This window comes from Taeniopygia guttata, chromosome 4, assembly GCF_048771995.1.
Source record: "Taeniopygia guttata chromosome 4, bTaeGut7.mat, whole genome shotgun sequence".
Classification (NCBI taxonomy): domain Eukaryota; kingdom Metazoa; phylum Chordata; class Aves; order Passeriformes; family Estrildidae; genus Taeniopygia; species Taeniopygia guttata.
Window position 1 is genome coordinate 58,310,892 of NC_133028.1, and position 14,690 is coordinate 58,325,581.

Genomic DNA, 14,690 nt, shown 5'->3' on the forward strand with positions numbered 1-14,690 from the left:
CAGATATTCATCTGCTATAATATGTTTGACAAGTCTCTGGTTTGAAATGGACTGGCATTACAGGCTAAATTGATCTGCTTGCTTTCCTAACTAAATTCAACTCTGCCTGTGATTTCTGAGAGCACAGTAAAAGTTGTAAACTGCAATCCATACTCTCCTATGAGTCCTCCTCCCTGATTGCAAATTAAGGGTCAGGGAATCAGGTACTTTCTGGGAAAACCTGGAGGAATGATAAAGAAGGAGTGAAGGTGGAGAATAACTGTGTTCCATAAGAGGAGCTTCTTAAAGGAATTAAAACACCTCTCATGGAAAGAGACAATGTGAGCTCTGGTTTCTGCAGATCTTACGAGCAAGACTGTGTCTGATGAGAGATCAGCAAAGGGAGGTGATGCTGTAGAGCACTGCTAATTCAGAGTGGTAACTTTTCTTCTGCAGCAGCACTGAGTGGATACTTCAGCCAAGTACAGTGAGCACTGTGCTTTCAGCTGGGGTGTGTGAGGTGTTCACCAGGCTGCCGTGACCTGTGCAGCTCTGACTGCTCCCAGGAGCTGAGAGCTTTATTCCAGGATCCTGTCCTAACAATGACGTAGGGAACAACGTCCTGCCTAACCTCCTGGCCCCATTGATTTGAAGGGGGAAGAGCCTTTGTTTTCCCACTGAAAAAGTCTGCAAGGGGCTGAACAACACCTGCATTCTGCCAGACTGAGAGTCACTCATCGGACAAATTGTTCCTGGGATGGGAGACAGGTATATTTAGCACAATAAACACAATTTGCTCCTAAAGCTTCCTGACTTTCAAGAACAGAACTCATACTTAGATTGCTATAGGATGATAAATTTCTCCTTATTTTTATTAAAAGCTGCATGATGAAGTATCAAAAAGTATGGGAGAGTTAATGCTCTAGGGGATTAATTAATGACCATTTTTCACAAGCATATCAGAGTTATCATGTAGTAATGAGTACAGATTGGCAAAAAATAGCGAAAATCACGGATGCTATTTAACATAACTACACAACAACTTTTGAGACACAAAACCAGAATGTTCAGTTCCTGCAGAAATGTACATGGGATTAAAAGCCATTAAGAATTTAGAAACTTGCCCTTGATAAATTGGTGTATTTTCTAGAATATTGTCACAATTTACATTATTTATTCTTACTGTGAAGGCCAAATTCAATTATGTAATTTCTTTGGACAATATTTTGATAAAAGAAATTCCAAATATCTAAAATTAGCAGTCATGCTATACTTACAAAGATTAGAAAAGCTTGTAGATTACCAGGATTTTAAGATATTATTTGAAAAATTGTGCTGGTTTTAGAATGTTTTTCTTATTTCAAATCAATACTATTAAAATATAAGGGGAAAACTTAAGGGGTAAACAATACAGATGTTTATATTTAATTCGTAGTCCTGTTTATCTTTCTGGTTTCCATAAAATGTTTACCTCATTTTAAGACTGAGCAAGGAGATTTGTTGCCTATGTGTGTGCACAATTGCATGTGGGAATATTTCTATACAACTTTTCAGCCTTGCAAAAGCCTTCTAAATTAACATTGTTATAATAAGCATGGTGTTCAGACAATAAAGACCTAGAAACAAAAGAACAAAATTATTTAGCTATTTGTATTTAGATTACATGTATACAGCATTTTGGATCAAAAATAGTCTAATAAGACCTGGTTAATGATACATTTTTACTATTCTTTAACAGGGAGAAACCCTATTGTCACATGTCAACCACATACTCAGATTACAATCCTGAAGAAAATTGTGAATTGAGTTATTACTATGGCAAAAGCTAATGCTTGCTCAAACACCATCATAAAACCTGATTATAGGTCTAATGGACCTTGCTACAAACTCTGAGACTGGAAACCTCCATTAAGAGAAAGGAATGGTTGGCTGTTGGGAGTGATAAAGCTTTCTTTGTTTAGTTTAAAAGAAGGGGTTTTCTAATATGTGAAATTATGAATCATCAACTTTTCTAAATAAAATTCAAAGGTTACAAATTCTGTTTTTATGTGTATTTTGCAAAGTGATAATTTCCATCTTCTGTCCTCTAACTCTTCCTAATGCCAACACCAATAGCAGCAGGCTCTGAGGACTCTTGAGTCCTCTGAGGACTGTGAAGACTACAGGTGTCAGTAAAAAAATTATTCAAATTACAGATGCTTTTTTTGACAATAGCATTTTAATGACAAAACCTTTGCTGAAATTCCTACTTTGCTGCACCACTCTTCAAGGATTTTCCTGTATTCATTATAAATCAGCTTCTCTGTCAATAAACAGGCATCCTCTAGAATAAAAAACAGCACATAGAAAAATACAAAAATGTCAGAAGTTTATGTGTATACATTGATATCTACATGTTTTATATTTGGGGTTGGCATCTAATTAATCAGATTTGTTTCTGTCACAAAGGTTTATTTTTGTAAATTAAAAGTAATTACACGATCAAAGGCAATTACATTCTAAAACTGGGAATATGTGTAAAAAAATGGAGGGAAGTGTGAATTCATTCATTTATGAGCAGGAAAAATATAATTATTTAGACATAGTAATACAGAGATGGTGTGTAATTGCCTGTCAAAATCAGGTTAAGTATTGATGGCAATGACATTTTGTAAAAATCAGCAGATTGGCATAAAGTCTGTGGATTAAGAGCAAATACTGTACCAGGAAGATCTTGAACTGGTGTCTTGGACAGAGGCTCACAGAGACTTTGAGGCACTTGCTTCTTTACCAGGTTCTGATATCAAAAAAAAAAAAAAAGAGTGCATGAATGTTTTAGACTTACAACAATTTTAATGGTTAAAAGGCCTATATGGTTCAATTGAAAAATAGGACCTACAGAAATAAGTCACAAGAAAAGGAAATCTAAAAAATACAGAGGTGAGTCATGTAAGATATAATCCTAGAAACACAGAACTGACAGGGGTTTCTGGTCTCATTTCTTGCACTCCTGTGGAGCAGTTCTCCAACAGGACAGGTCTGGGTGGGACCAGCTGAGGAGCCAACAAGGGAGATACATTTGGGAGAAGATGATGGCCAAGACAGCACTGAAAGATGGCAGGCAGGAGAACACCATGCAGTGGAGGAACTGAGCAGTGCAGGAAGCAAGAGGAGGCTGTGACTGCTCAGTGGGGTCTTCCTCATGGGATGTAATCAGGGAACAGGTGGCTGGGAGGCCATGGCTTGACTCTGCAGTTCTTGACAGCCACAGAGTTCATTTGCTCCAGTGATGGTGTCTCATTCCTTCCTTGCTCAATTTCCACACCAAACTCCCACCTCCTGGATGCACTTTCTGCTCTGTTCCCAGGGACTCTACAGCAACATACCTCCCTCTGCCTCATTCCACCTACAACATCCCTAGGGCATTGTTCCTTATTTTGGGAACCACTGATCTGCTTCATCTTCTCAAATAAAGAAAGTGCACATATATATCTAGTCCACCCTTGACATCTATTCTCCAAGGCTTCTGATGAAGGCTGTTTCACAATATCCATATCTCTCTGTTTCAGTGCTTCACAGCCTTATTGCTCCATTTCTTCCCTAATACTTAAGATAAATATTTATTGCAAATTAAACTGATTTTTCTCTTGTTCTACCTTTTGCAGATACAAAGAGCAATGGAACAGCCCTCTTTCAGAATAACTCCTTATAGCTTGAGAGACTATTTTCCTTTCTCTAATCTTCTCTTTTGGAGGCTAAGCAAACACAGTCTCTTCAATATTTGAAACGAATTCATGTTTTCTTAACTGTATCCTCCTCAGTTTGACACTACCTCTTTGCATTGTGATACCTAAAACTGAACTTTAGCTTTCAGTCACAGTGATACCAACAGTGTTTGTTTGGCATCATAATTTAACTCATGGCCCAAATGAATCATCCAGTTCTGGTGGGGGTTAAAAATAACGTTCGAAGCAGTGTCTTTGCTGGTGCAATGCCTGGAACAGATTAAAACTACTGGACCACTCATGACTCAATAAAATTTATGTTTTTCCAATTCACAGGCTTTTATTAAGTATAGTTGCTAACAAGGACTTTATCCATAATTGTATACAATTAAGAAAAGGAGAAGTAAATCTGTGAAGAATATCTGAGAATTAGCATTCCCATATGGAATCTCATTTTGTATGAGGGCAGTGCGTGTGTTAGTGGTTCACAATGTATTTAACAATATAGTTATTCCAGGTAACACATTCTGAAACCAGGCTTAAAGTAAATGAATGGGAATTCCTTTCCTAGTAGACAAGGTGTTAAATGAAAAAAATCTAATAAAACGTGCACAGCTCGGTTTGGTTTAGAAATTCAGCCAGTGGCAAGCAGCCCAGAGCCCCAGGCAGTCCAGAAGTGCTCACAGGGCTCAGAACTGCACTCTCCCACCCCAGCTTCACACCAGTGCAGTGTTACTGCTCTTTCCAGTGGATGCACTTTGGTGGAAAAGTGGCGCAAAGTGGGTGACTCAAGCCCAAAATGTGGCTGAGTACAGCAACATCTGTGTTTCCAGGCAAACACACAGAAAAGTGTGTCTCTGACAGCTACACACTGTCAGAGACAGTGCAAGAGATGGTGCAAGAGACAGTGGCGATGTGCACATGACAGATGGGGAGTTACAGCAGAAATTGCTTTTCTCATGCACCTTTCAGCCTTTTGCCTTCACACTTGGGCACCAAGCTATTATTGGCTGATTAACAGCTCTGCCCTCCCAGCACATATTAAGCATATCAAGGATAACTGATGGAATACTGAGCCATAAATGTTTTCTTGGCATTTCTTTGGCCTATGCTATTTGGAAACAATAAAAGCATCTCATATTCATAATGATAATACATATATAACACCACAGATCACACCATCAAGCATTCTCCTTCCATCTTATTGTACAAAATGTGGAGATAACATTAATATGTATTATTAGAATGTAAATATAATTAATCATAATAGGATGTCCCTGACAGATTACCACTGCTGTTGATAAAATAGAATTAAAATTGTCTGGTCAGATTTTCAGCTAGAATGCAGCTAGAATTGGCATTTCTGTTCCTTCTGATTCTATGTGTCTATCTACAGAATGCTACATTTCTAAAAATCTCATTATTTCATGATGTTTTTGGGAGAAAAAATTGCAGAGCTGCAACTCCTTTACATTATATGATTAGTGAAAAGCCATACAAAAGAAAGAAGGCCACACTCACAAAGACTGAAGCTACAACTAACTCCAGAGAGGATAGGAATTTTAGGCGCCATTCTCTCAAAAGATTATAAAGAAAATGAAACAGACAAGACCCGAGACTGCATGCCCATGTAATGGGAATCCATTCAAATCCAAAATTTGCATTATTCAAAGACTGTTGGACTTTATTAAACAAGAATTCTACTGAAAGCTCCATGAGATGGTGAAGTCATAAGAGGATTATTGTTTCAGGTATATATTTTCAGCTGAAACTAGTTTGAAAAAAAATAATTTTTTTTGAAAAGATGACAAAAGTAAGAGTGAGCATAGCAAGCATGAGGTGACCCAGAAACCATTTTTCACTGTGTTTTCAAAATAAAAAAAATGAGGTAGGGTCTACTGCAAGTGGGAGGTGGTGGGCTTGTATACAAAGCAAAGGCTTCATTGTGCACTGCCACCTCATCACTGGAACCCCCTGCTGCAGGATGCTGAGGATGCAGCAGTTTCCTGTGGGCTCAAGAAGTGCCATGGCAAACAAATAGAGGGAAAGCCCACAGGCTCTCCTACTCCTCCACTACAGCTCACATGCTTAAGCAGAATCCTCCAACACATCACCTCAAACGAGATATGGTAACAGATAACATGCTGTTATGTTCTCACATGGATTCAAGTGCCTGTACACAAACAAGGCCCTGTTTGCAACTCCTGCTCATGAGACTGACTATAGTGTACATACTGAAGTAGTAATATAAAGCAACACGGCATTTTCGTTACACTTTTCTTCCTTTAACAGAATTACTTCCATGTATTCAGATCCACCATCAGCCAATACTGCATTTTTTGTCACAAAAGGGAGAGAAAGCAAGACTGCTTTGAATCTATTACCATGTTGGTGATACGCAGCTGATGAGATAGAGCCCATTATGGTATTTTTAAATTTACTTGAATTTTTAAAGGTCACACAACTGCTTTGAGTTATGTAATCTGAAGAATGATGCAATGGTGTAGGAATAGAGTAGAAACTAATATGACTGCCAACAACATGCTAATCCCATACTTGAAGATGATCTTTCTACATATTCTGTCTTGATAAATGAAAAGTGATGCAATGCCTTTTAGAAGCACGTTGGACATACCTGTTTAACCATGTTTCCTGACTTGGATCACTTGGAATGGAGGCAGTTGTACTTAGAGGTTTTATTAATATAAAGATTAACGAATTTGTACAATTTGGGCATGCAAACCATTTCTATCAGGCATATTCCATTTAGAATAAGCAGTAAACCATATATAAGGGTTGTGTCAAAGTTTACTGAATAGGGCCCTTGGTAGCTAATGTAACATTTCTCCAACAAATCAAAGGTATTGTTCTGTGCTCACATGAATATACAGTAGCCATTACCTTAAATTTAAAACTCACTGTGAGCAGCAAACACACTGTGGGGATATGAAGGCCATATTGTATCAGTGGAGTCTGCAGAGATTTTCTTCATATGGCTTTGCCTGGTTGAAATACATGTAGCAGTTGAAAGCTACAGGGATTACTTTTGAATAGTCATCACAAAGGTTGATTATATTCGTATATCATTTAGCTGGGCCCTGCAGGCTATTATTCCATTAGCTGCGCTGGCCCTGCACTGTCAAAAAGTTGATCGTATAATGTAAAAAGGGTCCATGCTATGTTAAGGTATGTGGAGCAACTTGAAGCAGCAATCTTTTAAGAGCAGTACAGCTCTGTACTTGAAGGTAGATTGCATTTAAAATAAATACCCTCAAAATGGAATAAGTACAATAAACCTACCTCTGTTTCCCATTTTTCCTTCTTCGAATAGGCTGTGTATAATCTGAGTAAGTTAATTGCACCAGGTAAGATATTGGCTATGGAGTATTTTTTCATGCTTACAGCCAAGGAACTACACCTAAAAAGAACTGTGTCTTTACACGAAACCCTCATGGAAACGACGTTTCTGGCGAAATAGGTTTGCTGATTATGCTTCCCTTGCACATGCAAACACACACACATTTTCTTCCAGTGCTTAATAAAATGGATCTTCAGACAGTTCCATTATGTGGATGCCTTAATATTATTTTATGCTAAAACAGGGACAGCACATTAGATTGAAAGCATCTTACTGTTCCAGGAGGCAGAGCAATCATGGACTACCCCTAGATAGCAAATGCTCCCATTGGGGAAACATTGCCAACAACACAGGCTAAATGAATCACAGCAGTTATTAATCATGGGCATTTGGAAAAGCCACACATAATAGAGATGGACTCTCAAGATGAGGAAGGTTAGAAGATGGGACCGAGAAAAAGACAGAAGATCATCCAATTGCATTTTAGAATAAGTTTATGGATGAGTATTTGCTTCAGTACAGTTGTGCCTGTGCTTGCCTCTGTCTTTCTAAGCAGGCAGAGAAAGAAACAATTTAAGTGCCTCGGTTCTCTCAGCTTTCAGATCCTTGAAGGACAACTTGGCAAAAATAAATAAATAATAAACATGCAAATACAAGACCCTTGGGGCTTACAGCCTAGTGGAAGTGAGACAGTGCTTCTTTTATTAGACAAAGTTGTCTAATTTAGATTGTAAAAGCAAGAGTTGGTTCTCTTTCAGCACACCATATATATTATTCAAGGCAATGAATGAGTCTTTATGAGTACAAATGGGAGCTTTTAATGAACTACAGCAAGCACTTGAGCAGGTAGGCTTCCCTGAATAAAGGCTTCACAAAGGGGCAAGTTTATGAATGAGAAGCAGAATTTATTTTACAAGTTTTTGAAGAGCCTATCCAGACAATGGCACTATAAGGAAAGTCCAAGGTTTTTCTGGTTTGGGTGAGAAAACCTAACAGGAATATGAATTTTTCCCTAACAACTTCCATTGTTTACTTACTCATATTCTCTCTTGATCTTAAATTTCTCAGTTCTGTGCATTGTTATACATTCATCTGTGACATCTTTTACATAAACAATTTGTTGACTATCAATTTTAAGTAACAGGTCTATCAGGCCAAATTGTTGACTGTAGATAGAAAACCAGGGATTTTCTCAAGGCCAAAATATGACACCATGTCTTTTGTGTATCTGGAAGTTAGAGATCACAAAAATTCTACACAAATATGGGCAACACAGAAAAATCAGCTTTGGAAAACAATCATCAAGAAGGTAACTTCAAACATGAAGAAAACTGAACAAAATTGATGCCAGTTTTTTTATAATTTTACCTTCACTGTCGACAAATACTACATGAAATCCAATCTGTAAACCTAAAATTTCAGTACAGCATCAAAGTCTCTGGCTCGACTTTGCCATTTAATGTCTTGAAATATTCTCAGTCTAAGGCAAAGTTTTCCAGCAGCACAAAGCAGGTGAGCATCTGCCCAGCTGGTTAATCAAAGTTTCCACAGTGCAAAGCAGAATTCCCAAACGGCCTAGAGAAGGGTTTCTTTTTTTTTTTTTTCAGCCCCTATCCAGATGCAGAATGATCACAGTTGCAACCTACTTGCTGTCTCCTAAAGACATGACAGGTCCTGGGGGGACCTGCTGATAAAGCAAACTTCTGAGCAAAGGGTGTCTGCTTACTCTTGTGGTAGAAGCCAAACTCACTCTTGGCTACCCTGAGGAGCTGGTGAGGAGAGAACACGCAAGGAGTATAGAGACATTTCTATTACCTCTATCTTTGCCTATCACTAAAGACTGAGCCTGAAATCTACTCAGAAATCCATATGAAAGGAAAGCCTTACCTTGCCCACAGAAGGGGCAGTTTATTGTCTCAAAGAATGTCTGCCAGTATTTTTAGAGGCATTCCTATACACTTTTACAGAAATGTGTCTATCTCAATGATATTGCATCAAAGTTTTAACACAAATCTTTAGAGTTATGAATGAAATCTACTCTCAAAGAAGCAGGAAGTGGGCTGATGTTTTTGACAACATATTGATCGTAACAGAAGCAGTATATTTGTTCCTAATTTGTGTGCAGAATTATCATGGCTACATCACTTAAAAAAAGTGAAGCCAGGTATATTGAGTGCTCAGTAAATAAATAAAGTACAGTAGCTGTGAAAACAGGCACAGTGACAATTCTGACATCAATTCATAACAAAGCCACTACACTGAAAAATTCTTGCTGTCTTCCCCCAATTCACTATAGTCCTTGTACTGTAAATTTAAATTATCTGCTGGAGAATCTACATTTTGAATTTACTGTGCAACTTTTGTGTATGACTACACATAGAACCTCATCCTTTTTCCTTTACTCAGACATAGTGCATTTTGTCTGTTAAATACCTGGTATAAAGGCACAATTAAAACCTGCAAGACAGCATAGTAGGACAGTTCATACTTGCCTTTTGTGAACATCATCTTCTACCCACTGAGCAAAACACTGAGCAGAAGAGCTACTCACGGGCAGTGTATAATATTTATTTCTGAATATGTAGCTTGATGTGTCTTCAAAGGACCTGGCTGTCACAGAGTGGTTAGCACTCCTTTTTCTGAAATTCAGGTTCCTTAAAGGTGCCCCAGGGGAGGAAAGCTGGGAAACACAGCTTACTTAAACACATCCTCTTGCTTAACCATATGCTATCACCATACCGAGGTTCAAATACAGTATCAGACTGCTCTGACTTAAAATATCTCTGATTTTCATTCTTTCTGCTCTATCTCTGTACTTTGACATGAGCATCCTGTGTAATTTTGTTGAGAGTTTCTTGTTCTACAGCTCTCACTCTTTATGTTTTGGTTTGGCTCTGCTGTTTTATGGTCTCTAAAAGTTTACCTGCTCTTCTATAATTACACTTCTAAGAGCGCTTATTTGTGGCTGAGACTTTCAGCATCTCCAGTGATGACTCTGCCTGGTGGCTTCCAAACTGGGGTTTGCAAAAAATGGTGGTTTGTCATCTGAGGTCTCTGTAATGCAGTTTTTTGGGTTTTTTTTATTGCCTGGGAAACTGTCTTCCAAGAGCTTAGCCAAAGGTATCATCTGGGTACAGAAACAGAAGCTAGTAAAGCAGAGAAATCCTAGCGATGCATCTGATACAAGAAAAAAAAGGAATGCCATGGAGATTTTCTTTCTCCTTACCTGACGTTAACTTTACATCTTCTAAGGCACCCCAGGCATGAGCGCATCCTCTCTGCCTGAGGAGATGCAGGGAAGTGCCTGGAAGATGATGCTCTTTAAAAAGAAGGTATGGACTCCCTCATGGAAGTATCAATTTTCCTGTGACTGAACTTGTCTGGGGAGAATATGTCTCCCCTCTAAGACTGAAGAAAAGTGCTCCTAACTTATCTTTTAAAAATAACCAACAAAAATCGCTGCTGGAAATTAAGGTCGGGTGTATGCAGGGTCCTTGCAGTAACATGTGCTGACACTGGTGTGCCATAGGACATAGCTCTCCCATGGGCACTTGGGAGAATTTGTCTCAGCTTTTGTTGCTGATTTTACCAACAGATTGAGAACATAGAATCAGAAATCAGATTAAATCAAACCTAATTCTCCTCGCCAGGCATTGGGAACAATACTTTTGCTGGCCACAGCAACACAGGGTGTTTCGTTTCTCCCTCCTAGTTTTTGAATTTATGGCCATGTTCCTCCCAGACAATGTGTGACAACTTGAAAGACCAAGACTTGTCTTTACAGCTAAGTAGAGAGCTCCAGCTTTCACACCAGTCACTCGTTTCTTTTGATGAGAAATAGATTCACATGAAAAAAAGATTACACTGAAAAATGGAAATGGATTTTCTGTTTTATTAGCAGAAGCACAAGACTTGTGAGCTACTTTAGAAAGTTATAGAACTACAGAGACTTTTAAGAAAAAGCCAGCAGAAGCTAGAATTTAAAAATAAATGCTCTGGCTAGTCTGGGCCCAATTCTCAACTGATGCAGCCAGTGCAGGTTCACTGAAGTTAGCATGGTTATGTCAGCTTTGCCAAATTGCTTCAAAACAGATATTTCTAGAAAACATTTGACTTCAGAAATTTTAAATTCACTTTGAATTATGCCACACCAGTCACACTGTTTTGCTCAAGGAACAGCAGAGATTAGAAGCATGCAGCAGAAAAGCAAAACATCTCCATTAAGTAAAAAACGTCACCCTCCCATTCCACTTCTTGACCACAGTGATAAGAGTCACCAGCAGGTACCCCTGTGTGGCAGACACTTGATGGAGCTGAGGGGAGGCATGGACTTCCAGGTGCAAGGGAAGGAGAGCAGCAATGGGCGACCTGGCTTCTTTTGGATCTTTTCCACAACCACAATGCAAGGGGAGAAAAGGACACAGTTATTTGTATGTTGCTGCTCAGTTCTGTCCCTCACAAAAGGCACGGTGGAAGTGCAGGCAGACACCAGCTGCTGCTGTTTTGAAATGTTTTCCTAAGATGAGAGAAATCATGCAAAGCTACCAGCTGAGAAATAAGGAAGGAATTTTTCCCCGGGCACAAGTCTGATAGGGATTCTGGCAGATTTAATTTTTTTTTATAAACTGTTCCCACAATTGAGGAAATCTGTTATAACATTATCTTAGGTTAGAAACTATCCCAATTTCCCCAAATTCACAAAGTGAATGGTGAACATGAGATGATTTCAGGTGTCTGAATCTATCACAGACTGGGGGACCTCTTGACTGTGCCATCATGCCCTTTCATGGGAGGATGTGACAATTTCTTTGGAAGCTGGATAAATTCCAAGCACTAGGTAGAAGACTCTGGGTATCAGTAATTTGATAATTTAACATCAGTCTGTACTCAGATGAATGGTGCTTTGACACCAGGTCTTCCTAATAAAAACAGTAACTGGCTTAAAATCCATGCTGGGATCTGTATGTTCTGATCAAACCACAGTCATACCTCATAGCAAAGCTCCTATGGTGTAATAGACAAAATTCATTGCTATAAATTGGAATAAGACAGCCCCACTTGGAGGTTTCAGAGTCTCCAGGTCACAGGTGAGCCTGCCAGGCACGGCAGTGGGGCAATAGCCCTGGGAAGGTTTACTTGCCCCACTGCAATTCTCCCTGGTCGAATGTTTGCTGTGGCTCTATTTAATTCTTAATCTCTGCATCTCTGTTTAATTCCTAGCTGCTTTAGAAACCTGTTGTAACACAGTAGTTTAAAAAAAAAAAATCCACATGTACTTCCAGGCCTCCCTGAAGAGTACTAACTTGACACGTAGGCCATGACAGCTGGGCTTGGACTACTAAGAAATCTAATCCAGGGTTTCCATCATCTCAGTTGTTGCCTTTCTTTCATTACAGTTTGACTCAGCCCCTAATGGATTCAGCTTTATAAAATCAGAAAAAGAGCAAAAGAAAGCAATTTATTAATGTTTCACTAGAGCTCACAGAAGATGTGAATTTTCTCTAAAAATGCAAATTATTTTGTGCCACACAAGTGAGATTGGGCAGCTAAAGCTCTTAGAGGAAGGGCCTTTCCCAGGGCTAATGTTTTTTATACCCAGTGATTGAATCAATTGATCCCTTTCTTATCACATCTCTTCTGCTCTCCTTTTTCTTCAGAAGAATGTAACCAAAGGTACTAAAGCACCCTTTTTAATTCTAAGAAAACTGATTATGCGTGCTAATTTAGTTTTTAATCCCAGACATATCAAAATAAACACCATAGGCATGTGTAGCAGAAATCAATATCTCTTAAGCATCAAGTTAGTAAAAACAAGGATTTAGTAAGAATCCAAGATGTAAAAGACTAATGTACAAACTAAGCCCTTATTTATGTAATGCATCGTTATACAAGCTCAATATAAACCTGAAAGAAACCATTTCAGAAGAGCAGAATGGTTTACTTGCACTGCATCAAAAATGACCCCATAAGACCTCCTTTACTGAGCAAGCCAAGATATTTAATGTGAACATATGTTTTTAAAGGATTTCTTGTCTTATGTCCAGTCATTCTTGTTAATTCATGGGACAGCATACTGCAGATGTGCTTTTTTCTATGTTACATAAAGTAAAAATTACATTTAACAAGTGCAAAGTTGGTCATAAAAAATAAATAAAAATAGACTCTTAAAAGCTGGGAAATCACAAAGTGAAGCTATCAGTCATTCTTATTGAGAAGGGTGAGGACAATGTGAAATAAAACTTGCACATTTATGAAGAGACATTCCTAATATGCCAGCACATGCCTGTTATTTCCCATTCTCTATAGGTTGCTTCAATTGGTCCAATATTTCTTCCTTTAGGGTAAGCTGCAGTGCACGTTTGCTCTAGCTTCCCTTTCTAGTCATTGACTTCAATTTAATAGTAATTAAATTAAACATTTTGAATCTATGTGCAAGTTTGCTTACTTGAAAGAAGAGAAAAGTCAGTTTTTGTGCGTTCTACTTCTGCGTAAGAACTTCAAACTGCATGTTTGTTTACCAGTAGTGTTATTTGTTAATATAATTGTTTAATGTGCTAATAAAATAACTTTCAGATTAGTTTTCAAACTCTAAACCAAATCTAATTGTTAATTTTTGCACCTTATCCATACGCAAACTAATCAGAACATTGTGACGAGTATTTAGTTCTGTATGGTTTTACTCCTTCCTGAGTGCAGAGGCGAGAAGCAATACCACTTCAAAAAAAGCGATACCACCTTTACTTTTTTGCTGACACTTAAGATATCAATCTTGCATCCATTATTTGTACTTTTCCATCAAGAATTGGTATACGATGGCATTCAGAAAGAGGAATCACTCTTCTAGGACCTTGTTAATTTAAAGATCACTAAGTTCACCTATATCAAAGTATAGACATCTCAAATACACATTTCCTTTATATATTTACATTCAACTTATTATTTGTAATGGCAAAGTAGCTTCACAATTAACAATTATGTGAAAAAGCAAGTTTAGTATGAAATTTGTTTTCTGATTTCATTGGAACAACATGCCACAGTTAGAAATAGCTCAACAACACAGCTCCCCATGAGCTTTTAAGTAATGCTTTAGCAAAACAAAATATTTTTAATAACTTCATCTGAAGTTTAATCTCACACACAAATTATTTACAATTCAATACAAACAGCTACTGGCATCTTAACAGTAGTTTTAGTAGGTAAGTTTAAATTATGAAACAAGTGATTTATTTTGAAGAGTTCTGGATTTGTTAATGGACAACTAAATTTAGTAAGACTGCTAATTGATGGTTTTCTATATAATATGTTCTAAGGACATACCTATTCAGCAAAAGTAAGTGTAAACAAACAACCTAATACAAACCAAATTACTGGTGCAGGTCTGGACTAAATCCTGACTTTGTAAAACTTCCCAAGTCACTTCATTAACCACAGAGGGTATAATATCAATCAAAGCTTATATTTATACTTACGTACTTTTCTGTATTTTTAAAAATAAATATAGGTTTTCACTAAATACAGAAAGTAAATAGAAAAAAACAGCAGTCTTAGGACACTGTGATACAAAGGCTTAAAAGTTAAGCTGTTGAAAAAGGGACATTTATTTTTTGTAATTTTTTTTGCAGACATTTAAATAAATCAAGACATCTTGA

At 37.8% G+C, this 14,690-nt stretch overlaps 1 protein-coding gene across 3 annotated transcripts in view; it reads right to left on the reverse strand.

Moving 5' to 3' along the window:
• Nucleotides 1-814: 814 nt before the first annotated feature.
• TTC29 (tetratricopeptide repeat domain 29) overlaps nucleotides 815-14,690 on the reverse strand; it is a 176,667-nt gene continuing 162,791 nt past the window's right edge. For 2 of the 3 annotated variants that reach the window (XM_041715963.2, XM_032748208.3), the window contains 2 exons: nucleotides 2,683-2,755; nucleotides 2,179-2,302 (listed from right to left, as the gene is read on the reverse strand). In XM_041715963.2, coding sequence (XP_041571897.2) covers nucleotides 2,718-2,755 — 38 coding nt within the window. In that variant the 3' untranslated portion in view covers nucleotides 2,179-2,302; nucleotides 2,683-2,717. Of the gene's footprint in view, nucleotides 2,303-2,682; nucleotides 2,756-14,690 lie in introns of all 3 variants that reach the window. The other variant, XM_030271881.4, reaches the window with a different exon arrangement.